Here is a 26,635-nt window from a genome sequence, read left to right on the forward strand (position 1 = left end):
CTGATCGTCAGATAATCAATCAGCAAACAGCTAGAAGAGCATAGGGTACTGAGTAATAACTTACATGGGTTTGTGAAGAAGAGCAAATCCTGTCAGATCAATCTAACTTCTTGCTGTGACATAGTGATGGATTTGAGTGGATCTAGGGCAAATGATAAATGTAACGCATCTCTACTTCATTAGGTCTCTACAATGCTGTGATCAACAGGTAGGAAGGTGAGTTTGGGGCTAGACAGCTCTCTTGTTGAACCGGATTGCACTCAGGAAAGGGATGGGTGGCCCAGAGTGACTTGAGACTTACTATTATTGGCAACTTAGAGCCCTCCTCTCTCTCTCTTTAAAAACAAACAATCAAAAAAACCTTCCCTAAAGCTTGCTGGTGGTGGAGTCCTGACAGGATTCAGAGAAAGTTGAAAGATGGATTGGGAAAGTTGTCAGTCCCAGATAACGGTGTCCTTCCACTGAGCTCTTCACAGGTCAGGTTCTCATTATAACCTCTCCATTGTTTAGGTCTTTTGGTCAACATGGCTAGTGAAGGAATTGGAGAGATGCTTAGGATAAGAGAAACAAAAATCATTAAAGGCACAAAAATTAAGACTTAGAAAAAAAAATTTAATATAATTTTAGTGACTGATTTTTTAGTCCATACTGGGAAGGAGTTGTTCCAAGGAGTATGATAATGACTTGCTCTTCATTTTAATAAAGACCAAACAAGAATTTGAATGGGAGCAGGAAAGATTGAGACTTGGGATGAGCATCTGCTTCTAGACGTGACAGTGAAAGAGCTTGAATATGTTGTGCAGGTTAGTTCAGCCCTCCCTAGTGGCTTGGTGACTGTCCACCTGACAGATACACTTCATGGGCAAGATCTCGATGCCTCCTGGGGGTGCATTTGGACTGTGAATCAGAACCACCCCAGCTCCTCTCCTGCCTGGCTCCCAAGAGGTGAACTCTTGAGAACGCCTAACACAGTGCACTTCTGATTCTTCTGGGAGTGTGTCATATCCCTCATTTGTGTAGGAGGCAGGAACAAGTTTTGGGCCAGGGCCTCTCTGATGGCTTGGCGTGGGGTTCATTTCTCTCGTCTGTGTCTGCCATTCAGAAGTCCCTGAGTCAGTTTGTAGGGACTGTCCAAAAGGATTGCCACCATACAAATGGACAGGCACAGGCTCAGTTGTGCTTAACAATACTGATTGTAAATGTGGTAAAACGTGGTATTTTCCATTTGTCATAATTTTTGCTGTTTACTTTTGTACTTTGTTCAGATTGCTGAAATTGGAATGGTTTGCCAGTAACAGGCTTTCACCTTTCTGGTATTTGCACTTATTTTGTTTTATATGTTTTGATTCAGATTGACAGGTATAGGTTGAATATAAGACTATTTTTCATTTGAAAATATTTTTTCATGTAAGTTAGGTGGATTACCATGTTTTAGAGACTCAGAATGTGAGGTATACAATTCCTTTCTTGCTTTAGGAATTGTTTCTTGACCTGAAAGTAGGTTTTTATCTGGTTGAGAATCGTGACTGCCTTGTCCTCAACCAGCAAGAGTTCACATCACTCATTTTGGTGTGGATGTGCATCAAATGATGGCGGCTGTGACCCCGAAGCCCAGGGAGCAGCCTGAAAGCTTTGGTGGGAACTTTAATTGTGCCGCTTTAACCTGGGGGCAAGTTCTCTCACCACCTCAGTGTTCAGAAAAGCCTGAAGCAAATGTAAGTGAGGAAAATGAGGTGTAGGCCACAACACGTGGGGAGGAGGAAGTAACCTGGGCTGTCCAGATGGCCAGGGAGGGGTAGCCCAGGGCTCCAGTCTGGGAGCACACGTTCTGGTTGCTCCCTCCCTCCCTGAGTTTGTCCATCAGACTCCGTCAGGCCCCAAGGTGCAGTCTTTTCCTCGCTGCTCTGCAGCAGCCCCACTGACTGTTTTCCTTCCCATCTGTATTCAAGTGCCCATAACTTTGGAGAAAAATGACCTTTAGGGTTGAGGTTTTCTAGTGTTTGCTCTTTGTCCATAGGGGCTTTTTTTTTTTTTTTTTTTTTAAGGAAACCTTGAAGAGATTCCATCTGCATTTTGAGTTAGAACTATGAGTAAAGGCATTTCTTTTCTATAGAAAGTTGTCCAGATGCTGGGTTATTTGGGGAGGGCAGGGTTGGGGGAGGGTTAATGGTGACAGGAGAAGGGATAATATAGAAGAGGGGCATTTGGTGGATTTTTGGTGTGATTTTTGATGTGAAGCTGACTCATTATTAGTCTTATGAAAGAGACATTTTGGAAAACTTTACAGGAAATTGATTACGATCCCTACAAATCACACTGTATTGGTCTCCTTCTCTTCCATTCAAGGCTGAGCAGCAGGAGGCCCCTACCCCCTCTACCCACCCCCACCCCCCACACCTGATACACGCACATTGCTGTTGCTCTGTATTCAGCTTCTTCCCTTCTCTGCTTCTGGTTCCTGCACTTTGCAAGTGGATGGAAAGGTCATTCCCTAGAGAAAGAGTTCACCCCTTCCTTGCCTTTCACTCGTCCTGGTCCAGGTTCCTCCAAGTGGGAGGGGTCAGGTCAGGCTTTTTAGCAGGAGGGCCCAGTTGTTGGGTTGCGGTCCATCTGCCCATGGCCCCAGTCAGTCCGCCTCCTTTTTCTGTACAGACAGGCGAAGGCACTGACGCTATTCTATTCTTCTAAACTGGGAAATGAAATGCAAAACCGACGTTAATGTAACATTATGGTTGAGATTAAATGCACCAAAATCAGGAAATTCAAAGTTATGCTTCCCACAGCAACTATAACTCAGCCTCATCTGGCGTGTGTAGTATTTTGTGTTAGTGCGGATGGTGTTATATGTTAAGACATTAAAGTTAACACCATAAGCAGAGCACAAAATGCTTGAGGGGGCTGAGTTATGATGACTGTGTGAGCCGTAAGTGTTCTTGCATAGGCTCTCAACTCCTGGAATAATTTTTCCCCTGCCCATCAGACCAATTATTGCCTTTCTTTTTAGTTATATGTCTGCTTTAGCACATCTCTTCTTCCAGGGTCACTATAAATGAGTTCCTCTATTGGTGGCCAGTGATGGGTGGGAATGGGGCAGCCCACTAGGCCCTTTTGTCCTTTTTGTTGCTGCTTCCATAAATGTGGTGCCTCCCCTGCCCCCTTCCCGGGCCCCCCCTCCACAGGCTACAGTTTCCTGGTGGTCCCTCATCGGGATGGACCTCCCAAGGCTCTGACTGTGGCTTCTCACTAGGGCTCCCTGAATGGGAACAAGCATTTGCTGTGTCCGGGTCTTGGCCCTGTTGAAACTTCACGTGAAAGCCGAACGGTCCTTCTTTATTTGGAGCAGACATAGCAATGTGAAAGTAAAATATACATCTCGGGGAGCGGAGCACTGGTGCATGGTGGTGCTCTCTTTTGAGTTTGGCATAGCAGAGGTACAATCGAAGTGGGTTTATTTGCACTATTCAGTCTGCTTCTCTGCCTTCCCCAGGGTTTATACCTTTAAAATGCCATAGTTTGTAGTTAGGCTCTGGAGTTGCCTGGGGGTGGGACCAGGAACTTTCCTTGGGAAGCCCTCGGTCACTGGTAACAAAATCAACCACGTAATTTAGTGCAAAACAGGAGACATTTCCCCCAGCCTGTTATTATCTGGTGGCCTCTCCAGGGCTGAGACAGCTGTTGGAATGCAGATTTTGTTAGACACTGGGCTAAGGTTGGTGGTGGGGAAGAGCTCTAAAGAATGGGGCCATTGATGAATGGTGAATGAAATCAGGGATTGTAAACTAACAGTGACACTGAGCTGCCTTTTAGGGTTTTTGTTGGGCATGACAAAACCAATCAAGTCTGTAAAAGAATAGGGAGGACCTCATGGTAACCACCTTAGAGGCAATGAAAAAGCCTCTTTTTACTCTCTGGATAAAAACTTCAACCTCTATGTTACATGCCAGGATATAAAAACAAGAAATGGTCCCTACCCTCAAGGAGCTTATAGTCAAGGAACATGATAACCAGCATCGCCTGGGTGAGTACTTGGCGCAAGGGGCGCACAGCAGGGGAGCGGTCAGCCCTGCTTCTGGAGGGGGCGCATAGCTCCCCAGTAAGGGCAGGTCAGGAGGTCAGGATGCCAAGTGGACCCGAGAGCTCTCAGAACTGCTGTAGCAGGAATGAATGAAGGTGCTCACAGGATGCGCCAGGACCCACTGACCCAAGTCTGAAAAAAACTGAGCTGGATTGCAAACTTGCTTGTGTGGATGTTGAAAATGAGTCAGAGAGAGAATGAAGAGTTTGAACCGGCAATTTCTTTTCTTTTCTTTTTTTCTGTGCCACATGGCTTGCGGGATCTTTCAGGCCCCAACCAGGGATTGAACCCAGGCTCTGAAAGCATTGAGTCCTAACCACTGGACCACCAAGGAAGTCCCAGAACCCAGCCAATGATTTCACCATTTGGCTAGTAGGATTGTCTGTATCATTGATATGGTATTTTTCACATTCAAGAACATCAGTGAGACTATGAAGGCTACAAAAGGTTTAAGAGAATTTTAGGCAATAAAAGTGTGAGAGGTAGAAGGATGAAGGTCAAATAGAAATATGTGAGCTAAGGCCCTGAGGCATTGTCAGGAAGCTGCCCCAGAAGGTAGCTCTGGGCTGGGCTGTGAGGTCTCTAGGGAGAGGCAAGGGCTAGGGGACGACATCACCCCCCACCCCCTGCTCCCAGTACTGGCAGTTTGGATCTGAATCTGCTAGGCATCCCATGGGAAGACCTCCTTCCATAGACTGGGGAGGTTTATACCCTTCAAACAGATAAATGGCTGGCTGACTTAACACTGAGAACAGAAGGAAGGAGGGAAGGATTAATGAAGAGGCAGGAGGAGAGAAATGACTTGCTACAGACTGGAGAGGTGGGAGGTGGGGACAAAATGAGCTGTCTGAGCAGCAGCAACAGGTAACACAGCCACAGAAAGAAAGACAGTACGTTGGGAAGGGGGAGGGGGAGTGAAATCCTGAGGAGCATTTAGGGTTGGTCTTTGGGCTTGGCTTCACTTCTCCCTGCCCCCGCCCTGTCTTGTTTTTCCTCTCCCCTCTGTTGATTACATTTCGTACTTTGTAGACCGGAATCAGTTGTCTGACATGAGGAAAACTGATATTAGGAGATGCTTCCTCCATCTCTCTGTCTTGTTGGGAAAAAGGATCCTGCATCATTTTGATTAAGATGCTTTGGAATGATTATTTTTTATCCCCTTATCCTAGGTGTTCACAATACTTAAAAAGCCCCCACAGTCATACATTTATGTGATGAGTTTTGAGTTCTAGCTGTGAAAATTGAGTCATTGCCTAAAAGGCTGGAACAAGAGTGTTCCCAGATTGACATGAGCCTAGCCCACCCCCACCCCCGCCCCCCAGGCTGGCAGGTCTGCACAGAAGGGTGAGCAGGCTAGGACAGGCACAGATGGTTTGGTGTGTTGAGTGCTGCCATGGGCAAAGCCTGGTTAGGTACTGGGAGAATCAGAAGGGAGGGAGGAGGACTCTGGCGGGGAAGTCAAGCATTATGGAAGCTCTTCACTTGAAGTAAAACTGCCTTGGAATGGGCTTGTTTAGACCCTGTCCCTCTCTGTAGTGGCCAGTAGGAGAGCTTGGTCCATGGTAGTAAATGTCTGTTGTGTGAGTTCCACTGTTGAGTGCCCTGGTCAGTGTCTAGTCCAGGGGAGGCCCTTCCAGCCAAGGACTTGTCTGAAGGCTGACTGCTGGCAGAGGCTCTCACTGGGAGGTGCTGATGTTGCTGAAAGGAAAGGAAGTGCAGAGTCCACAGTGAGGTTGATAAAGTAAAATCGGCAAGCCAGGAAAGGAAGTGTGAATGTTGTTGAGTGGAAGAGAGGAAACAGAAGGAGGTGTCGTTAGCCAGTGCTCAAGGGAATGGAAGGGAAGGTGTTTCACGGGGTTAGATATGGGCAGAGGGAAACTGGTTAGGAGCCATTACTTGAAAGTGGGTTAGTGGGTTGGACTAAGATGGTGATGGTGGGAATGGAGAAGAGTTATGTGTTGTCACCCTTAGATATGCTGGGAAAGAAACAAGCCTGAGAACCATGCTCTTGAGTAGCTCGTAGCTTTTTTGGGTACTGGTGGGCTCTGGTTGGCAATGGTGCTAAGAGATTTGGTGGGGAGTGGAGAGAGGAAACCTGCGGTGGTTATAAATGGAGTGCTCTGCACTGAAGGCCTGTGTCAGAGACACCTGCCGTAGGTGAGCTTAGTGGTGATAGAGGCAGTTACTTTACTCTTCTGGGATCTGTTTGATGAACTGCTGTGACCGTGTCCTTTGGGAAGTAGATGGTGATGGTGGATAGGATGATAATTGGCTGAAAAGCTTGGAATCTTGTTCTACCAATGTGATAAACTGAGGGCCATGGCTTGAAATTGCAGTGTCTGAAATGGAGTTCAGGGACTCTGTATTGATCACAGTCTGTGCTCCCCGCCTCTCCCCAGCACTAGCAGGTGTGAATGAAAAGCCAGCTGATCAGCTGAAAGGGATTGGTGGTTGGGGATGGAGGAGGCAGGGACTGACTGATGACTGGGAGGAAGCGTGTCATTCTGATAAGGTCTGCTTTCACTAGAGAGGTAAGGGGACCAGAGTAACAAGGGGCAGGTCTTAGAGAAAGTTCATGGTATGGTGTAGAGGTGGTGAGGTGTCTCCAGCTTGGAGCCTCAGGCTATTGTAGGAATTGCTGTGATCCTGATCTACATCTGTGGCCAGTGTTAGACTTAATCAGGACCAGGGGTATAAAGATAGCTCCTGCCTGATGTCTATAATGAGAGGTCTTCCTTGGAGAGGTATCCAACTCCACTTTTTGATTCATTTGTGTAGAAGGAAGATGTTTTTCTGGAGAGAGGAGTATGATGAGTGCTCTGTGGGTAGTTGATGCCCTGGGTCTTGATCACATTCTTGAAGGGAGCAGGCATTGCCTTGGCAGGAGGACCTCTTGCAAGCTTCCTAACAGAAATGTGTCACCTTGCTCTACACAGTTCTGGGATATGACATGTCAGCTTTTCCACCATGGATCTCTGCAGCCAGGAGAATGAAATGTCTGATGGCAGAAACCAGGAGTGGTTGGCAGATATAAAGGGCTCACCTGAGGGGCTTGAAAGTGGGCCGAGCAAGGGTTTATTCTAAGAGCCAAGAACCCTGGGCTCTGATGTTCTTTTGTCAGTATGTCTGTGATAAGGACTTAGTCACACAGATATTCTAGACTATACCTTGGCTAAAATGTGGTCTGAGAACCAGGGGCATCCCCATCCCCTGGGATCTTGTTAGAAATACGGAATATCAGGCCCTTGTTGTTCAGTCACTAAGTTGTGTCCGACTCTCTTGTGACCCCATGGACTGTAACCTACCAGGCTTCTCTGTCCATGGGGTTTTCCAGGCAAGAATACTGGAGTGGGTTGCCATTTTCTTCTCCAGGGGATCTTCCCAGACCGGGGATCGAACCCATGTCTCCTGCACTGGTAGGTGGATTCTTTACCACTGAGCCATCTGAGAAGCCCGTTATCAGGCCCAGCATTAGATCGAATGTAGTTTGACAAGACGTCAGGTAATTTGAAGTCTGAGAAACACTGTTCTACTCCACCAGTGGTTCTCAAACTTCAACAAGTCTCGGAATTACCTGGAAGCTTTTTAAAACACAGATTGCTGGGCCCACCCTCAGGGTTTCTGATTCAGAAAGTCTGGATTGGAGGCCAGAAACTTGCATTTCTCATAAATTCCCAGGAGATGGGATTTTATGTTGCCTGTAAGGGACTATGCTTTTAAGTCACTGACCACCTTAGCCTTCTCGTCTATAAAATAGGGCAATGATACCTGCCTGCCTTACAGAGATGTGGATTCCTATGAGCCAGTGTGCGAGAGAAGTGTTCAGGCAGCGTGGACAAGATGTTAGTCTGTGTCGCTTGCTTACTGGTCTTTTGAAAATCTGCTGTCATGGCAGCACACGTGTTTCCCTGGCCTGGCTGCTGGCCGTCGGGCACACAGAGGGCAGGGGATCTATGAAGCTCCCTTGGGGGATGCTGTCTTCTGTGAAGAGACTAGTGGCCCCTGGGACTGTGAGTGGGGATTACTGTGCACGGTTTCCTGAAGCCCAGCTAGCCTCTCTGGGCTCTTCTCCTAGTTGCCTGGCCAGAGCCCGCTCTCGGCCTGAGTGGGCTTGGTGTGTCTTGATCACCTGTTACTCAGCCCCACCTCTTCACTCCTGGCTAGTGGGTCTTCAGTGCAATATTTGCATTGATTGGAAAAAATGGACTTTGTCAAACCAAGCCTCTGATTCATCTTTTATGTTACGTAACTTTCCCCACCGTATTGGGTGATTAACTGAACAGGCTTTGGCTGCTGCATGTGCCCTGGTGCCAGAATGTGGACTCTCAACCTCCCCTCAAAGTGAGGCGAACCGAGGCAGAGGCTGTTCTGTGAGAAGCAGTATAGCAGAGTGCTTAGGAGCAGGGACTCCAGAAATGGACCCTCCGGATCTGAGTCTGGTGTCCACCACCACTGTGTTGTGCAGTATGACCTGCCTTGAGTGAGTTACTTTTACTTTGTATGCCTCAGTTGGCATTATTGGCAAAATGGGATTAATAATATTACCAATCTTATAGGACTATTGGGAGGATAAAATGTAAGAGCTTAGAACTGTGCCTGGCATGTAATAGCTATATGTGTCAGCTCTAGTTAGGAGAATTACTACTAATGTTATTTTGACTCATGGCCTCATAGTAAGCTATTGGGGTACAGCAGGTGGCTGGGAGGCAGGCCCTCCTTCTCTGGGGAGCATAAAGAGAGCCTGCAGGTCCTCTATCAACACGTAGACGGAGCCACAGCATTATCCAAAGAGATTTTTTCCCTCCATTAGAATGGTAAGTTGAATTTGGCGCCCTTCCACTTCTATGCCCTCCTGTAGGGCTGCCCCTGGGGACCTCTCCTGCACACAACCTGAGATTTGTTTAAATTAATTCCCTGACAAATGTAGGTATACAGGTAGCTGCAAAGAAATCATTTGGTTGTTTGCTGCCCAGAAGGGTCAGCTTCACAGAGGCCACTAATATCAGAAGTTATTTACAATTGAATATCTGAAGATGTTTGAACTGAGGCTGATTCAGAGTCGTGTGTCTGTAGACACCAGCTTGTACACTCCTGGGTGAGGATGTAGTTTCTAAGATTTTTGTCTCCTTCATTTATTGGTATTATATATTTTTAAAAATTCAGATTTCAGTAAAATCTGAATTATAATTCAGTTTGCACCCTCTCCCCCCCTGTAAAGAATAGCAGTCTCTATTTTCAGCCTCTTTTCTATATTTTAATTGCTTTGGGGTCTATGGGAATGGGTGAAGACGGACGTGTAGGTGAAAAATCAGCCTTGTGCAGCTTCAATTTTTTACCCTTCCTTGTCCTGAAACTTCGAGCATCAGCTCTCATCTGTCAAAGTGTAAATCAGCAATTAAAACCCAAACAGCCAAATGCCAAAGATGACCTGAAGCACAAAGCAACTGACAAACAAGTCCGGACAAATCGACGGGTAATTTATAAGCTTTGCCCTAAAATCTAATTATTTGGCAATTCGAATTTGCAGCCAGCCAGGGCTCGGCAATAAATTTAACCCGCCATAAATTATTTAGGAGCAGGCTGTGGTGTAAATCAAAACCACGAGTGTTTGTTTAAGAAATAAGCTCCTTGTGCATAAAATGTCTTTTTTTTCTTCCCCCCCAAAGGAGAAACTGTTAAGTCGACTACGGTCCCTTCGTTACCCAGCGCAGCCTGCATGTCTCCCTTCTCTCTCTCAACTTCCTCTCTTCCCTGTGGTCAAGAGGCTCCTTGATCCCTTGGAGAGAAAGGTCTTGCCTTTGCATGAAACTTTTATCCAAAAATCTTTCTCTGGATAAAATCCATGTTTTCACCAGGTACTGCATTTTCTGCCTTGTTGTGTGATGATGTTGCTTTTGGATTTCATCAAACCTGTCTATGCAGGAGTGCACACTGTTTGGACTTTGAATCAGTGGGTGGAGAGAAGGCAGATTAGTTGTAAACTGAGGGAATGCCAGTTCCTAGGTTGAGAAGGGGACCATGAAAAATCTGCTCATTTCAGAGAGGACCATAGAACGATTGACTCAAGGCAAAGAAGAATCTGTGCTTTGGAGAAAAGGTCTGTAAGAATGCCACACTATTAAACCCTCTGACCCATTGTCAAAAAATGGCTAACCCGAAGTCCTTCTGCTTAAAATCCTTTTGTTGTTGTGTCTTTGAATATAATCTTATCATGGCAGACACTTTAGCTTAAGGGAATTTGAATACACTGAAAGCAACCTACACATTTATTCCTTATAATCTACTGATTGTGGTTGTGAAATTTCATTTGAAATGCTGTTGCAGTTTTGTCTTCAGTTTATCAAGAGAATCACTGGGGTTCCTACTTAAGCAATTAGAAAGTAGCTGCATTTGAAATCTCTGCTCCAACTGAAACTTCTGCTTAAAAAGATAAAAGACTATTTGCTTGGTGCTTCCTTTTTATCTCTCTGTCTTCCTTCCCCTTTAAAAAACTATTTACAGCTGGCATTTTATTGAGTGAGACAGCAGATACAATAGGTTTGGAACCTTGGGTACTTTGAGAAATCCAAGTTCTAAGGCTTTTGTGCTTAGTTGTCAAGTTGTGGCTAGTTCCCATCCATCATCAGCAGACCAGCTTTTTGGGGTTGTGGTGCTCTGCCCTTGGACAACCTAGTAGTGCAGGTCGAGGTGGACGGTGTAGGGTGACCAGCTGTCCTAATTTTAGCAGATTTCTGCTCCAGGAATCTGTGGTCCCAGGCACACAGAAAACTGGGCCGTTGATGGTTTGTAGCAGTCGAGGGAGGCTGGGAGATGAGAGGCAGGGGATCTGGTAGAAAGTTCTTTGCAGCCTGGCTCTGCCACCTCCCATCTTGTCGCCTTAGGTAGGTCACATTACCTCTCTGGTCCTATGGAAAACTGTGAGAACAGAATTTTCCTGTTAGAGGCATGCTCTTGGTTTCTTGCTTGCCATTTATCAGTCCCTTTATGTGTTTACTTACCAAACGCTGAGAGTGGGGTCTGTGTGCTGGAACAGACCTGGGTGCTAGAGACGCAGAGTGAAGGCTCATAGTTCTTGCCCTCCTTGAGCACAGAGCCAGCACTGTGTGTGTCCCTGCAGCTGTAGTGGAGGCTTTTCAGTTGGAATTTTGCAGGACTTTCTGCCTGGATATTTCACATTCATTGCTCTTATAACTCAAGAACAGTCTTTCTTTTTAGGAGATAGAGCACTGAGCTCCTTAAAGACCGTCTTTCAGACTAAAAGAATCAGATCTTTCTTGACCCTTCAGATTTTGAGAGCTCTTAGTCCTACTGTCTTTAAGTCTCATTTTCCTCATCTGGAGTCCCAGCTCTGTCCCTTACTAGCAGTGCAACCTTGAGCAAGTGACAACTGCTTTTGGGGTCTTAGTTCTGTAAAATAGGCCTAATAGGGATACCCATTTGATGAGTTGTTAGGTAGATTCAATGTCGTCATTCCTGTTGCACATTTAGCAGAGTGTCTGCCACCTCTGGTGGTGGTGTTCAGTCACTCAGTTGTGTCCAACTCTTTGCAACCCCATGAACTGCAGCTTCCCTGTCCTTCACCATATCCTGGAGCTTGTTCAGACTCATGTCGATTGAGTCAGTGATGCCATCCAACCATCTCATCCTCTGTCATCCCCTTGTCCTCCTGCCTTTAATCTTTCCAAGCATCAGGGTCTTTTCTGATGAGTCTGCTCTTCCCATCAGATGGCCAAAGTATTGGAGCTTCAGCATCAGTCCTTCCAGTGAATATTTAAGACTGATTTCCTTTAGGGTTGACTGGTTGGATCTCCTTGCAGTCCTAGGGACTCTCAAGCATCTTCTCCAGCACCACAGTTCAAAAGCATCAATTCTTCAGGGCTCATCTTTCTTTATGGTCCAACTCTCACATCCTTACTTGACTACTAGAAAAACCGTAGCTTTGACTAGAAGGACCTTTGTTGCCAAAGTAATGTCTCTGCTTTCTAATGTGCTGTCTAGGTTTGTCATAGCTTTTCTTCCAAGAAGCAAATGTCTTTTAATTTCATGGCTGCAGTCACCATCTGCAGTGATTTTGAAGCCCAAGAAAATAAAGTCTGTCACTGTTTCCATTGTTTCCCCATCTGTTTGCCATGAAGTGATGGGACTGGATGCCGTGATCTTTGTTTTTTGAATGTTGAGTTTTAAGTCAGCTTTTTCACTCTCCTCTTTCACCTTCAAGAGGCTGTTTAGTTCTTCTTCACTTTCTGCCATAAGGGTGGTGTCCTCTGCATATCTGAGGTTATTGATATTTTTCCCAGCAATCTTGATTCCAGCTTGTGCTTCATCCAGTCCAGCATTTCACATGATGTACTCTGCATATAAGTTAAGTGAGCACGGTGACAATATACAGCCTTGGCATACTCCTTCCCAATTTGAAACCAATCTGTTGTTCCATGTCTGGTTCTAACTGTCAGCCACATAGTAAATAATAAATGGAAAGAATGAAATGATTCCATCTTGTGTTTGTCTCTGAAAGTGTTGGGGCCAGCTCCTCACTACCCCTTGCCCAGGCTCCCAGCACCTTGGGGAGAGGAGACACATCTCATTGTTTCTGCCTTTGTGTCTACACCCAGCCCCTGCCTGGTGATTAGTAGGTGCTTAATAGTATTGGTTTATGACCTGATGATGACAACAATATGACTTACCTTCCAGGATTAAAAAGGGTAAGATAAGGAAGTGTATTTAAAAACATGTATAATAAAAAGCATAACCCTGGGTATGTTGCTCCTTTAAGATACTTCTCACAGTGCATTGTTCATCATTTGCTTTTCTGCTCTCTGGTTCATGTACTTCTCAGGCAGACCACATCTTATCTCTAAATCACACTCCCACACCTGACCAGGGTCCTATACAGAGTAGATGCTCAGGTAGTTTAATTGGATGCAAACATCATACAGAAGTAAGGCATTGTGAAATTACTATTAGGGCTGGAAAAGAGGGCTGTTAAATACAAACCAGTTCTTCTTTCCTTCATGGTGCTGCCTTTACACAAACAGACATCCAGCTGTTCCTTTAAAAAAAAAATTCTTCCAAAGGGAATGAGGAAATTGAGGGAGGGCAAAGGAGGAAGGGCAGAATAACAGGTTCATGATCTGAACAGCTGCCCCTAGAAGCTGGCACTTAGGGACATCTCATAAGCTTTGGGTGGAGTGAATGTGATCAGCCTATAGCTTTGGGGTTCCCTCTCTGATCATTATCAGCTGAAAACCTGTAAAGTGTCTGGTCTACCCCAGGTGTACAGGCTGCAGAGTTTTGTCAGCTGGTACAGACTGGGGCTCCTCTTCCATGAACCGTGTGTTGAGAACAGTGCTTTGAGGTTCTGGGCTTGTCTGGGCAATATGGAAAGGTTAGAAGTAGCTAAGTGAGGTCCTTTTTGTTCTAACTCCCCAAAGGGTCTTCTATCAGAAGTTCCTCTTTTGCATCTTCCATGGCTCAAAAGAATATGCCAGTGTGTAAGGTTGTTGTTACAATAGTCGATGGTGGTGCTGAGGTAGGACCCCTGCAAAGTCATGTTCTGAGATTGGGCTTGTTCTTGATCTTGGAGAGAAAGCTTGGCTGATGGCCAAACAATGTTGGAGAGGTGTTTAGGATAGGTCCAATCTGCTGCATGCTGGCCCGCAGACATTTCAGAGGAGTTACCCCTCTTCATACAGAGCCAAGGCTGGCTTGTTCCCCCTCTCTGGGAGGGTGATTTTGAGTGTGAGCACTTAGGTTGGGCTCCATTTCCCCAGGGGTGAGGAAGCCAGTGGCAGGAAGGATTGAGCTGCAGCAGGGAAACCCAAAGGCCAAGTTTTAAGAGTATCTACTGGGAATGCTGACTCGATGCTGGTCAGAGCGGGAGCTGAAGCGCTTACTATTTTACAATAAATACTAATAAAATTCTAGATCTATAATAACATTTCAGATCTCTAAAACAAACCATGTGCTTGTAAAAAAGTGGAAAGAGATCAACTTTAAGCCATAAATTCTTGGTAATAGAGGGTTTTTTTTCTATTTATGTTTGATAGATATTTTTGTTTCCAGAGGAATGTCAACTCCTAATTTCATAATGTATCATGGGCTTAAGAAAATTGAATTTAATAAAAGCCAGAGATGAATGGCATCCTTAAAGGTCCCAACACTTGTCTTTATTAGCAGGACAAACTGCAGGTCTCCAAACACTGCTTCTCTCCAAATGAAAGTTTAAATGAAAAGTACAGTTGTGTCACAGGTTAAATTTCATTGTGGGCCCAGCTAACATTGTTAGTGAGGAGCTGGCTGTATTTGTTTCCTTAGACACCAGGGCTGCCAAACCCACCAGGCTATGGAAGTCTTTCTGTTGGGGAAGTGTTTCTTCTACTTAGTGGCAGAGGAAGGATATCAGAAACGACCCTCACTCAGATGAGCCCCACCTCAGAGTTAGAGCCTGGAAATATTGGGTATCTGGTTTTTCAAGGGGACCAGTGTGCACTTTGTGTGTGTGTGTGTGTGTGTGTGTTTTGTTTTTCAGAGCCAAGCTCTCCTCTCTGGCCTGCTTTGTGGTTCTCTGGGAGGAGAGGCACCACTTAGTTTAAGCAGCAGCCTGGGCCTCCTCTCCGCCCCCCCTCTGCCTCAGTCTTAGTTTTTCCACCCTTCCTGTCTCTAGGGGCTCCTGCCAGCTTCCCCATCCTTGGGGCAGCCCAGGGAGCCAGAAGCTTTGAATTTCTCTGTCATGAAATCTGGCTGCCTTGGTTTGGTCTTCAGTCCTGCTATGATCTGTTGGATCAAGATGCTTGAAAAACGAATCCCATAGAGCAGGTGTGTTTGGTGGGGAGACACCAGGCTGCCTTGGAATATCAGGGAGACAGGCCATTTCTTCTTCCGTCTCCCCAGTCATCCGTTTCCTGAATGCAGTCAGGTGTCAGCAGCTTCTCTGTTGTTTCTCTGGGCTGTCCCTGGAGAGAACCAATTTGCCTTGATTTTAGTGATGCTGGAAAGGTCCTCAGCAGAATGGGCGACCTGGGGAAAGGATGCCACTGGAGCTGACTGCGGGGGCCACTGATTGGGCAAAGCCCCCCTCCTGCCTCTGCAGTGGAGGCCTCTTTCACATGCTAATTTTACTCGGAGGGTTTTGCTTTTATTTATTTTTTTTATTATTTCCTATTTGTCTCTTCCAGATGTTTTCAGGGCAGTTTTTTTTTGTGTGTGTTGTAAACTAATTCCATTCATGTTTTAAAAATTTATGAAAGCGCTAATAAAAATGTCAAAGTGGTAAAAATGTTAGCTTTTCCTCTGCTTTGATTAAATTTTGCAAACTGTTTTTGAATATTAAAAAGCAATAATTTTTTTTATTCTCTCTCCTGGCTTCCCCTCGTCTCTCCGGCGCGTGCGTGTTCTCTCCGGCCCTCTCCCCACTCTCTGGCGTGTTCCTCCCTTCCCAGGAGCGATGTATGAGGCGGGCTGCACAGTCGGCATGCTGCAAGCCTGTTTGCACACCAGGACCTTGGTGCTGTGCATCTCTATTAAGTAACGGAGACAAATTAATCTTAGAGACACCAAACAAATTGTCACTCCTCCTCGTTCTCTTCCATTACGTTCCAGCGGACTGGGAAGGGCTGGCTAAGCGACTGGGTTGGGGGGGGAGTGGTGCTGAGGGGTGAATGTGCTGCCTGAGAGAAAGGTGGGAGGCACTAGCTCTTAATACTCTTACTCAGGTTTCTCCTTCTCTTCAGTATCGTCTTTGGCTCCTTTGACTTTGTTTATTGCTCATCTCTCTTTTTTTTTCTTTTTGTAAAAGCTAACGAAACTCATTGGCTCTGTTTAAACTTCATGCACAGAGGTTTGTGCATTAGTCTGATGGCTGTTTATCTATGTGACTGGAGACTTAGGCCCCTTCCAAGGAAGGGACCCGGGCAGGAGGAAGGCGGTTCTCCTTTTAGGGGCTGGAGTGAGCAGACCCCTGCTGGAGAACCAGGGGTGGAGGGAAACCGGGCCGGATGCTCCCACTGTCTCCTTCCCCTTCCCAGAGACAGTGGGGGTGGAGTGTGTCAGTCCCTGGAACCTGTGAGGATGTTAACAGTGGGAGGGTCAGGATTATAACTGAGCTGGCATCTTCTCACTCGAAGTCTTCAGTTTGACCTGGCAGGAGCTAATGAGTCCAAAACACTCACCCATTCTTGATTCGGAATTATTTGAGATGGTTAGTTTATTTTTATTTTTTTAGATGGTTAGTTTAGAAAAAAACAACTGATTCTTCCTTTTCTGTGCCTTTGCCGTTCCAGGAAATCATCGAGTTCCCCATCCTGAAGCTAAATGGCCGGACCATGGAGATTGAGTCTACCTTTCACATGTATGTCCAGCCCGTAGTCCATCCACAGCTTACTCCCTTCTGTACAGAGGTAAGGGCCCTGGCTAGCGGCAGGCGCTGCTGGGACAGGAGCTTGGGGATCATTGGTGCTCTATACTGGCTGCTTAGGGAAAGCATAGTTCTTCTCAGAGGTTAGGGCAGGTACACATTGGGCCCAGCAGTTGGCTTTTTACGAAGTCTGCCACTCCCCTTGGATCACTGTGGTCATCGGGGAGCCCAGGGAGAGTAGTGATTCACTTTCCAGCTTCCCTGACACTTTCCCTTCCTCGTCGTCCCTACCTTTCCTGGTAACTAGGCACTTGGAGTCTAGGAGTGGGGTGGTGGCTCTGGGTTTTAGCTTCTTTTCAGTTCCATTTCCCCTTAGGGTCCTTAGCAGGAGGTGAAGATTTCAGCTTCTTGGTTATATTCAGGCTTTCTTAGCTGTCTGGTGATGTTTTTCTGTGCTTGAATGAAGTGGTGCTCTGTGAAGCATTGATGGAATTTGTGGGAAGCACAGCGCTATCACTAAGGAAAGAGAAGGGCAGTCCAAGTGGGGTATGAGGACAGCCTGGCCAAGGCGGAGATGTCTTTATCCTTATCCTAGGCTGCTTCTGTACTTGGCCACCTTGCCAACAGTTTAGTGTGGCTCCATTTTATGGATTGTGAAACTGGGACTGAGATCTTGGTGCTTGCTGGGGGCTCAGAAGAGCCATTGGCAGAGAGGAGGTGCCCCGGAAGAGTTTGACTCTCAGGACTGTATGAAGAAGCCTTCTGTGCCTGCTTTTCCCTGTGGTGTATCATGTTACGTGCTCTATGCTGGGGTGGTGGAATCATGGGCCAAGTGTGTGTGGTAGCAGAGATCCTGGGAAAATGTGAAAGCGAGGAGATCAAACCAGTCAATCCTAAAGGAAATCAACCCTGAATATTCATTGGAAGGACTGATGCTGAAGCTGAAGCTCCAGTCCTTTGGCCACCTGATGTGAAAAACTGACTCACTGGAAAGGAAGCTGATGCTGGGAAGAGATTGAGGGCGAGAGGAGAAGGGGGCAGCAGAGGATGAGATAGCATCACTAACTCAATGGACCTGAGTTTGAGCAAACTCTGGGAGATAGTTAAGGATGGGGAATCCCGGCGTGCTGCAGTTCATGGGGTTGCAAGGAGTCGGACATGATTTTGCAACTGAACAGCTAGCATTTGGGGTGAGAGTACGTTAGAGACTTTGTGCTGTCGTCCAGGGACCTGCTTTCTCTATATGAGTGAATCAGGAGGACAGAAGTTCTTGAGTAATCCCCAAACAATCCCTTTGGTGTGGAAGGATTGGGGAAGTGCCTACCTGTGCTGGTTGGGGAGCTCAGTGGTCTCTGATACTGACTTAGCCCAGATATGGGGTCTTGAGCTCCTGGCCTTGATGCCAGTGCCCCAGGTGGGCCTTTTGTTGTAGGCATCCATCTGCCAAGGTGTCTAGTCTCTCAAGCCTTTTGTTGTTCCAGCCAATGATGATGAGGCTTACACTGGGGACAACTTTTCTCCCCTCATTCCCCTGGGAATTACCTGTACCACTAGGGGGCGCTAATCTGTCCTGTTTCCCCCTTTGGGGAAAAAAATCGTCATTTTAATGATAATGATGAAAATCCCCTTCCTTATGGGAAGGGAAGGGAAGACTTTCCTGAAACTAGCCAGGTTCTTGAGCCCTCCACTGGCCTGAAAGTGTAGTGTCCTCTTATCTTTTTCTTCCTCCTCTCTGTGTGAGGCCTCCCCCTTGGGGCCTCCAGTTCCATCTCACTGCCTGACATCGACAGGCAGGCCTAAATTGGGGGAAGCTCGTACTTGTTTAGGGATGGAAAGGAGCATTGCTGGAGCTCAGCTCTGGGCAGGAGTGGACGCTTGAGGATATTGGGAAACTGGTGTTTTTCAGAGCAAAGTTGCTACTGCTTCTCTTTTGAGGGAGGGGAGAAGGGATTGCAAGACTCTGATGAGAGATGTTTCTTTTTTCTGGAAAGTCTCACCAAAGGACACGCATACATAATTTGGAGGGTAGTAGGCTTGGTGGCATGGGATCCTCCTTATGAAGCCTGCTCTGAAGCGAGGCTGTGACTGTGCTGTAGGCATGGATTCTGCCATCCTCTCTTAGGCTCCCAGAGCTCAGAACTCTCCCTGGCCTGGTCCCTGACTTTTCATCCAGCCTTCGATCTCCCTGCTTTACCTCCCCCTCACTTTCCTCAGTCCGCCTCTATATGTGATGGTCCTTCTGCCTGGGTGCCTCGCCTGCCCTCCTGCTTGTCCTCCAGCACTCTGCTCAGGGTCACCTTCTCTGGGAAGCCTTCACTGAGCCCAGGCTGGGCCGTGCTCAACCCGGCATAGCATAGTCGGATACATTATACTGCAGTCATTTATCCATCCCCCCACTAGACTGTGAGCTCCTTGATGGCAGAAACTAGATGTGATCCCTGTCGGTCCTATCCTTAGGCCCTGACACCAAGTAAAAATCCATGTTCCTCAAGTGACTGGTGTCAGGGAGTTTTTCCACCACAGCCTGCCTCCCCCAAGACTAGCTGTACTGCTGCTCACTGCTCTTTTGAGTAAGTAACGTCTTCTTTGGAAAACCTCAGGTCATCTAGATATCGCCCTGTCTTCATACTAGATGGATTGTAATGCCAAGGGAGGCATGGACACAGGATGGGGCTGTCCTTCTGAGACCTCATCCAGTCTGGCAGTATGTGCCTTTGCGGACATGGGGGGAGATCATTCTAACCACAGGGAATCTTTCATTGGTAAGGGTGAAGAACAACCCCAAACCTCCAGATTTTTCTAAGCAGGTCCTCTGGGAGGATTTTCTCTCTTGCACCAGAAGATTTTTTTAAGAACCCTGGCCAAGTGTGTGCATGCGCAAGCACATGCTTGTATTAGGAGAGAGACAGGCTCAGTGCTGGGCAGTTGGAAGAGGGGTTCTGCCTTGAGTGAATCTGCAGCCTGCATGCAGACACTCTTACTGCTCTGAGGGATGAACATGTCATTAGCCTTCTTGAGGTCCTTTCTTAGTCCCAGTTGATAGGCTGCCTGGAGATGATGTGACAGAAACAGGATGGGGGTGTGTTTTCTTCCTTCCCAAGCCTGTCCCTACCACCTCTAGAATCCACTCCAACTCATTATGTCTCTGCCTCTAGCAGCTGGGCTGCTGCACAGTCCCTGACCATGTGCAGTCCTTTTTGTTATTGTTGTCACTGTGGAGGGAAAAAAAAAAAACAAACTAGGAAAAAATACCCATTTTGCTAAATGCCAGTAAAGGGCTTTGTCTTGCACCTGTACTTGTAAAGGGTGAGATTTATTGGTCTCTTTGTCTGAGGAGAAAGAGTGGGTCTGATTATCAGATTGCACACCAGAGACAAGTGCTTATGTAATCAACAAACTGTCTTGGTGTCAGAATACGATTGTGCTGGAGATAAACTGTGAAGGGAGAAAGCATTGGATGCTGACCTGCTATTGGCAGCGAGCGTCCAGGGCTGCTTCCTGTAGTTGCCCGTGTTTACGAACGAGGAAGCCCTCTAGTCCCCAGACAGAGCTCTGGTGTGGGTAGGGGATCTCAGTCACCAGTCACGTTATCAGTCAGGGTCAGAAGCCCCTCGCCTTGTGGTTTCTGAGTCTGGGGAAGCGGGAGTTAATCTGTAATCCCTCAGTGAAAGGAGCCACGGAGCACACATTAATCCTTCCTCTCACCTCTCCTGCTTTAAGTGGTTAAGGTCTCTGAGCTCTGTTTAGCCTGTGAGCCCTGGTTCTCAGCTTAATAAATACTTGGCTTTGCTCTAGTACCTTTCATTGTGAGGATGTGAAAGCTTTTTACAAACATATATTAACCCAAGTGGGAATGGGCTTAAACAGCAGCGTGAAAGATTTAGGTTAGGCCTATGGTATAACTTCCAGTATATATTTTATTATATTTTCTCTCTTCCTCACAGTTTCTGGTATGTCTTATAGGTTGTTGGTATCAGGTACGGGGAATGACTTCTTAAATTTCACCCTCCACCATCTTCATCGAGTGCCTTGACTGAGCTGATCAAATGTGGTCCATTGTTGGAGGCATTAATATAGGGGAGCGAGGCCCATTCCTGAAACGATCTCACGCCCCTATGTCTCTGGGGGTTGAGTTCAAGTCCCGTAGCTGTAAGCTGTAAGCCATGCCTTGGACCACAGGTGGTTTGGGAAGCATGGAGAGAGGGAGGAAGCCAAGCTCGCTAGGCTCCTCCCAGGCTGATGATTCTGGGATTGCTGACCACTGCGGGGAAGTGTGAGAACGCCCTAGAATCCTGGAGGCCATCTGCACCCCCACGTTGGTCTCCTGTGTGAGAGGGATTTTCTGAAAGCTCTTCAGAGTTCATCTGAGTGACCCTTGGTGGGAGTCCAGAGGAGGAGACCTAACGTTGCCCCAGGAAACTCAGACTGGACACGAGCCTGTGCGCAGACCCTGGGGCTTTCCCTGACAAGTGGCTGTGCGCCCTCTTTTCCAGGATTGTCCTGATCCAAAGCCCCAGTGCCAGGCTTAGGGATGGACTCGGCCCTAGGAGAACCTAGCAGGAGAGAAGCTGGGTGAGAAAAGGCAGCAGTGGGTGCAACCAGTCATCTGGCTGTGGGACCTGGAGTTGGCAACAGGCCTCCTCCAGACCCTGCTGAGAGAAAACACAGGGCCCTGCCTGCTCCGTGTGGCTCTGGGTGCCGACTGGACTGGGCCAGGACGGGGCTGCCAGGAAGCACTCAGATTCCACAATGGCAGGGTTGCCATGCTTTTCTTCGCTGCTGGATCCCTGCTTGCTTGAGTGGGGCCCCGCCTCTGCAGCAATAGATGCTGACTGAATGAAAGACGTCTCGGCACTCCATGATGAAAGCTGCAAACCTGGGGCCCTTCCCCGTCCCCACCCGCGCCCTCAGGGGCCACCTTTTCTTCTCTTTGGCTCAGGCCCTCCCTCTGCTGGGCAGTTCTTTGGTCTTCCGAGCAAGGAAAGGGTGTGGAAGTGCCAGCCGGGTGGGCATGCTGTGGGTTAAAGCCTCGTGAAACAACAGTGTAGTTAATCTTTCTAATTTATTTTCCTTTTAGACCATGGGAAGTCTGTAGGCAGCAGCTGTTACCCAATTAAAATACAGATTAATATAAAAACAGTTTCTGGAATATAAAATAGAGTGGCTGTGTCCTTACACTTCCTTAAAATACCACCTAATAATGACTTGATGAACTACAGAAACCCACCTAGAGGAACTCAGCGTTCTTAAAATGAAAATTTCTTCCCTAAAAGGTGTGTATTACCATTCCGTGTAAGTCGCTATGAGAAAATAACCTTACCTCTTAGAGCCAGCGGTTTCTGTGAGTTGGGTATTTGGTATTCATTACACATAATTATAGTTTAATTGGAGTTTAATCCCCACCCCCCACACTTAAAAAAAAAGAGAAGTTTCTAAGCAGGCCTGAGATGCTACTCTGTGTGGAAGTGGCCGGGGGCATGCCGGCCACGGTGATTTCCAGCTGGGTCCATGTCTGTGCAGGGGCCTCCTGCCGCAGGCCCTGCAGGCAGCCTCTCTAGTCTGCACTTGAGGGATATTTTCCACTTCAAAATAAAGCAGACCAAAGCACCAAGCTGGTTTGAACCTAGGCCTGACCTGGGTGGAACAGAGGCCCTTGAGTGAGAAGTCCTCTAGACTGGGTTTGAAGGCTTTTTCCTCTGCTGAAGGTGCCGGTTTCCTGCTTGGCCAGCCAGTATCGAAGGCCCAGGTATTCAGGGTGAAGGGTGGATGCCTGGGGGCACCCTTGCCCTTCACTGGTGCAGAGGGGGAAGTGCTGGACACTGAGGCTCAGAGAAAGGCGGACTTGGAACTAGAGGTGCTGGTCCCATGTGGGGGCATTCCCTGAGTTCTGCAGGAACTCCTAAGGAGCCTGGAGGTGAATTTACTTGGGCTTCCCGGGTAGCTCAACTGCTAAAGAATCAGCCTGCAATGCAGGAGACCCTGGTTCGATCCCTGGGTTGGAAAGATCCCTCAGCCTACATGAAAACTAAAGCCTTGATAGCTTCCCTGGTGGCTCAGATGGTAAAGAATCTGCCTGCAATGTGGGAGACCTGGGTTTGATCCCTGGGTTGGGAAGATTCCCTGGAGGAGGGCATGGCAGCCCACTTCATTATTCTTGCCTGGAGAATCCCCATGGACAGAGGAGCCTGGAGGACTACTAGCACAGTAATTCGGGAGGGGTTATTGTACCTACTGAATACAAAAAATGTGTAAAATCAGATTTTCTGCAAAATGAAAGCTGAAAACAGATCTGAGACCCAGCCGGTCCTCCCTATGTGGATATGCATCCCCATCTTGGGGCAGGAAGTTGTGGGGGAACGTGATCCCCAAGGCTCCTGTCAGGTTTGGAGCCTACAGCTGTGCAGGTCAGAGGCTTTACTGTAGAAGGAGGAAAACAGAAAAGACTCCAGTCCAGCTTTGAGTCCCTGCGTCCCCAGTTTCCACCCATAGGCTATTTCTCTTTCCTTTCAGCTCACCGGGATTATTCAAGCCATGGTGGATGGTCAGCCAAGCCTGCAGCAAGTGCTGGAGGTAGGTTGAGTGACCTTTAATTCCTGACCTCTGACCCCTTCCTGCCGCCTTCCTCTCCCTCCCCTCCTGAGAATGTAGCTGTGTAATTTGACTATGATTATGGCTTGATTAGAATAACATTTGCTGTCACATCAGTGACATGCTGTTGAGAGTATTGAACCATTGATCTGTCATCTCCAGCTGTTCCCGTCAGGGTTACTGACAAGATGTCCGCGCGCCCCCGGGAGTCGGTGGAGGCCCCGCCTGCTCGCAGCCCGAGGCTGTTGCTGGCCGTTGGCTCCGGTGACTCGGGCAGCCTGCGCCGGGCGGCTGGGAACAGGGGAGCCGAGCTGCGGCACTGCGGGCGGCCCCGGGGACTGGAGGTGTTTTTGTTTAGCTTTAGTGTTGGCTTCTTGTGGCATGTGAGCTCTTCATTAACTCACCCAGAACTCCCCATTGATGGCTTTTGTTTGCTGTCAGCTCCTCCAGGAGGTGCGGCCGGCCTGCCTGCCCCACTGCAGCTTGCCGCTGGATGCGTTGTGCCTGTCAGGGGTGCGGAGGCTGCACTGGGTAATGATTCCTAATCAGAATAATTACAACAATTGCCTATGTGAGGAAAATCAAATTAAAGGCTTTAGAACCCTTGGCAGAGACCACACTTCTGGGATGTTCTCCTCGGGGAGCTGGAAAAGGTTAAGATGCTGCTTCTTGTGCTCCAGCCTGAGGGAATCGGGAAGCTGTGCTCGGCCTCAGCTCATCTCCCACCCCCGCTGACCTGGGGTTTTCAGAGAGGGAGAGAGCCCCCCCCCCGCAACTTCTTCTCTAGGGGGAGGGGAGAAAAAGCCTGTGGATCGCATTAGATGCTTTATTTATCCTTAAGAGCAATAAGCCCAAAGCTCTGCCCCAATCACAGGGGCAAGCCAAGTGTCTGGGAGGATAGCAGAGCACACCTTCCCTGGAAGGAATCCACCTGGAGGAAGTAGGGTGGTGATGGGAGAGGGAGGAAAATCTCCTTCTTGAGCCCAGAGGGCCTGTCCCTTGGGGGAGAGAAATGCAGACTGAGTTTCCTGGGGCTCTTCAGGGTGGAACTAGGGCCAGAGAGACAGGTCTAGGCTCACCCAGTGGCCAAGTGTGTTCCCGGTCCCAGGGAGCATGCAGGCCCAGGCTCTGTGGCTGGTCAGGCTCTTGAAGGATTGGGAGAAGATGAGCTCTGAGGTGTCTCCCAGCCCCACTGACCCTCTTCTTGGGTGGGGAGATTCACCCCTATGACTAAGGGGTATCCTCAGCCTGGACTGCTCTCTCCAAGACCAGACTCAAGGAGAAAGAGGGGACCCTTCCATCCCTATCTTCCAGCTAGCTTCCCAGAGCGAGGCCAGGGGACAGGCAGCTTTTCCCTGGAGTGTCTCTGGCTGGGATCTTGGGAGGAAGATGCTTTTTCTGGGCCAGCACCAAACCAGGGCTGTCAAGGTTATGGAGTTTTCTCCCGAGAGGTTCTGGTTGAGGGAGAGATTGATCTTTAGGAGGCTTTCTCCTGCTGACCCCGAGCCAACCCTGAAGCAGGGTGCTCAAAGGAGTCTGAGTCTCACTCAGTCTCAGTGTACTTTGTGGGTGAAGAGGGGAGATTGCTGGCATTGAGGGAGTCTTGGGAGGGGTTGAGGAGACCAGACTGGGCTCCGCTTTTTCCCATGAGCCCTGAGCTGGTTAAAGAGCTGAGGAGCTAGTTCTCATCCTAACCAAGGCCCTGAACAGATGGCCGCCTGGGTGTTCGTTCAACACATTTGTTCTTAGCCGGTCTCGGATTGGGCTTCTCTACACCTTCAGTAGCTGGGAAGGCTGGCTACTGCGGGTTGTGTTGGTGGTCCCTCCAGCCATCTCTCCATTCAAACAGAGAAGGGAAGGAAAAGGACAGGCCTGATTCCAAACACATGACTTCCCTGGACAGCCTCGTAGCAGAAGCTGCTCACTGAATACCTGCTGCATGAGTGAATGGCCTTGGCCCTAAGCTTCCGAGGAGCAGTGAGTGCTTCCCATGGTAGAGGCCTGGTCTTGCTGGGAGTTGCCTCCTGACAGTCCTGTCCTGTCCTGCTCTCTTTTCCAGGACCACTGTGCAGGAGTTGGGGCGTTGGGGAGCCCCCTAGCAGGTGGGGCACTTACCTTGGGGATTTAAGGCCAGTGAACCGGAGCGAGATTAGCTGACTTAGGGAGCTCCAGGTTTGCCTTACCTCTTTTCTTATGTAATGTCTACCTAATTTTCTTTAGGTGACCCTAGGGAAAGGATGCATGTGTGCATGCATGTGTGTGTGCGCGTGTGTGTCCGTGCAAGGGCTGGGGCCAGAGTGGCCCGGGAGACACACATTCAGCAGTGGAAGGTCCAGAATTTAGCTGCTGGGGAGACCCTTGCACTGAAGAGGATGCTCTGGGGTGCAGACTGTGAAGAGGGTTGCAGAGTCTGGCCCTGATGTCCCAGGAGGTAGGGCTGCCGCAGCCATGAAACTGGATGGGACCCTTGACCCTGCTCCAGGACTGCTTCAGCTGGGCCAGACCTCCAGAACCTCTGAGGATCCAGGAAGCCCAGGGTTATCATGGGCTGTCTGTTATCTGCTGGGTACACAAGGCCTTCACAGTCTGGCCTCACCTAGTCCCCCTGCCTCAGTTCCTGCCCTTCCTTTTAGTCACTGCAGAAACCCAGTCACATTACTTCTTACTCATATCTCAATCAAGAGATCAAGAAGGGACTGTGCTGGGTTAGGGACCAGGACAGTGACTGAGACACCCGAGAGCCCCCGCCTTCATGGTGCTGGTAGTCCGGTGGGAGAGGCAGACGTTACACAGACAGTTGCTTCTCAGATGTGGAATGTCTGTGCCTTCGCCTCCTGTCCTATGTTCCAAGCTGTCAGGCACACTCAGCCACCCAGCCGTTAGTTCAGCCATCTTTATGCAGCCTTTCTGATGCCTTTCTCTGTGAAAGGTGGGGCTGGCCTCTGCCTCTTCTTGGTCCAGTGGCATCCTGGGTGCTTCTCCATTGATGCCTCTGTTATATTGTATTAAGATGATCTGTCTTCCTCCCCTTTCTAGCCTACTGTCTATTTTTAGGTTGGCACTTAATCCATTATCACATATAATTCACAAAACAACCCTGTAAGGTTAGTCATCTTACCTCGTTTTATAGATGAAGGAAACTGAAGTTCAGAGGGGTTAAATGACTTTTAAATGACTTCCCATCAGTGACACAGCCAGGATACGGAAGAGCCAAGGTTAGAGCCCAGATGTGTCTGATTTTTCAATCCCGAGTTTCTAACGACTGTGCGATATAGCCTTTAAAAATAATCTCCCTGTGTGAGTGGCACAGCGGTGTGATCTGCTGCACTCTTGCCCCATGCCTGGGATCTTCTGAAAAGTAGGCACTGCTTCGTGAATGCTTTATGATAATTGTCTCGTTATATACTGATTTTAGTATTTGTACTTGCAGTATGAGTGCAAATAATAAAACGGATCCAAGGGATGAAGGGGAAGAAAGACTTAAAGTGTGTTTAGGAGCAGTTTCTTTCCCTGTCTGGCAATTGAGCTCAGCCTTCAAAAGATTCTGTTGAATTTGAATCCCCAACCAGGAGGAGAAAAATACAGATTCTGGGGCCAGTTGATGAACTTCTAGTGACTGG

The 26,635-nt window shown here is 48.1% G+C and overlaps 1 protein-coding gene across 9 annotated transcripts in view; it reads left to right on the forward strand.

Annotated features, from left to right (window-relative positions):
- Nucleotides 1-26,635, forward strand: part of ERI3 (ERI1 exoribonuclease family member 3) — a 128,328-nt gene that overhangs the window by 16,543 nt on the left and 85,150 nt on the right. For 8 of the 9 annotated variants that reach the window (XM_043461556.1, XM_043461560.1, XM_043461552.1 and 5 more), the window contains 2 exons: nucleotides 16,354-16,470; nucleotides 22,938-22,997. In XM_043461556.1, coding sequence (XP_043317491.1) covers nucleotides 16,354-16,470; nucleotides 22,938-22,997 — 177 coding nt within the window. The remainder of the gene's footprint in view (nucleotides 1-16,353; nucleotides 16,471-22,937; nucleotides 22,998-26,635) is intronic. The other variant, XM_043461554.1, reaches the window with a different exon arrangement.

Source organism: Cervus canadensis, chromosome 2 (genome assembly GCF_019320065.1).
Source record: "Cervus canadensis isolate Bull #8, Minnesota chromosome 2, ASM1932006v1, whole genome shotgun sequence".
NCBI classification, from domain to species: Eukaryota; Metazoa; Chordata; class Mammalia; order Artiodactyla; family Cervidae; genus Cervus; species Cervus canadensis.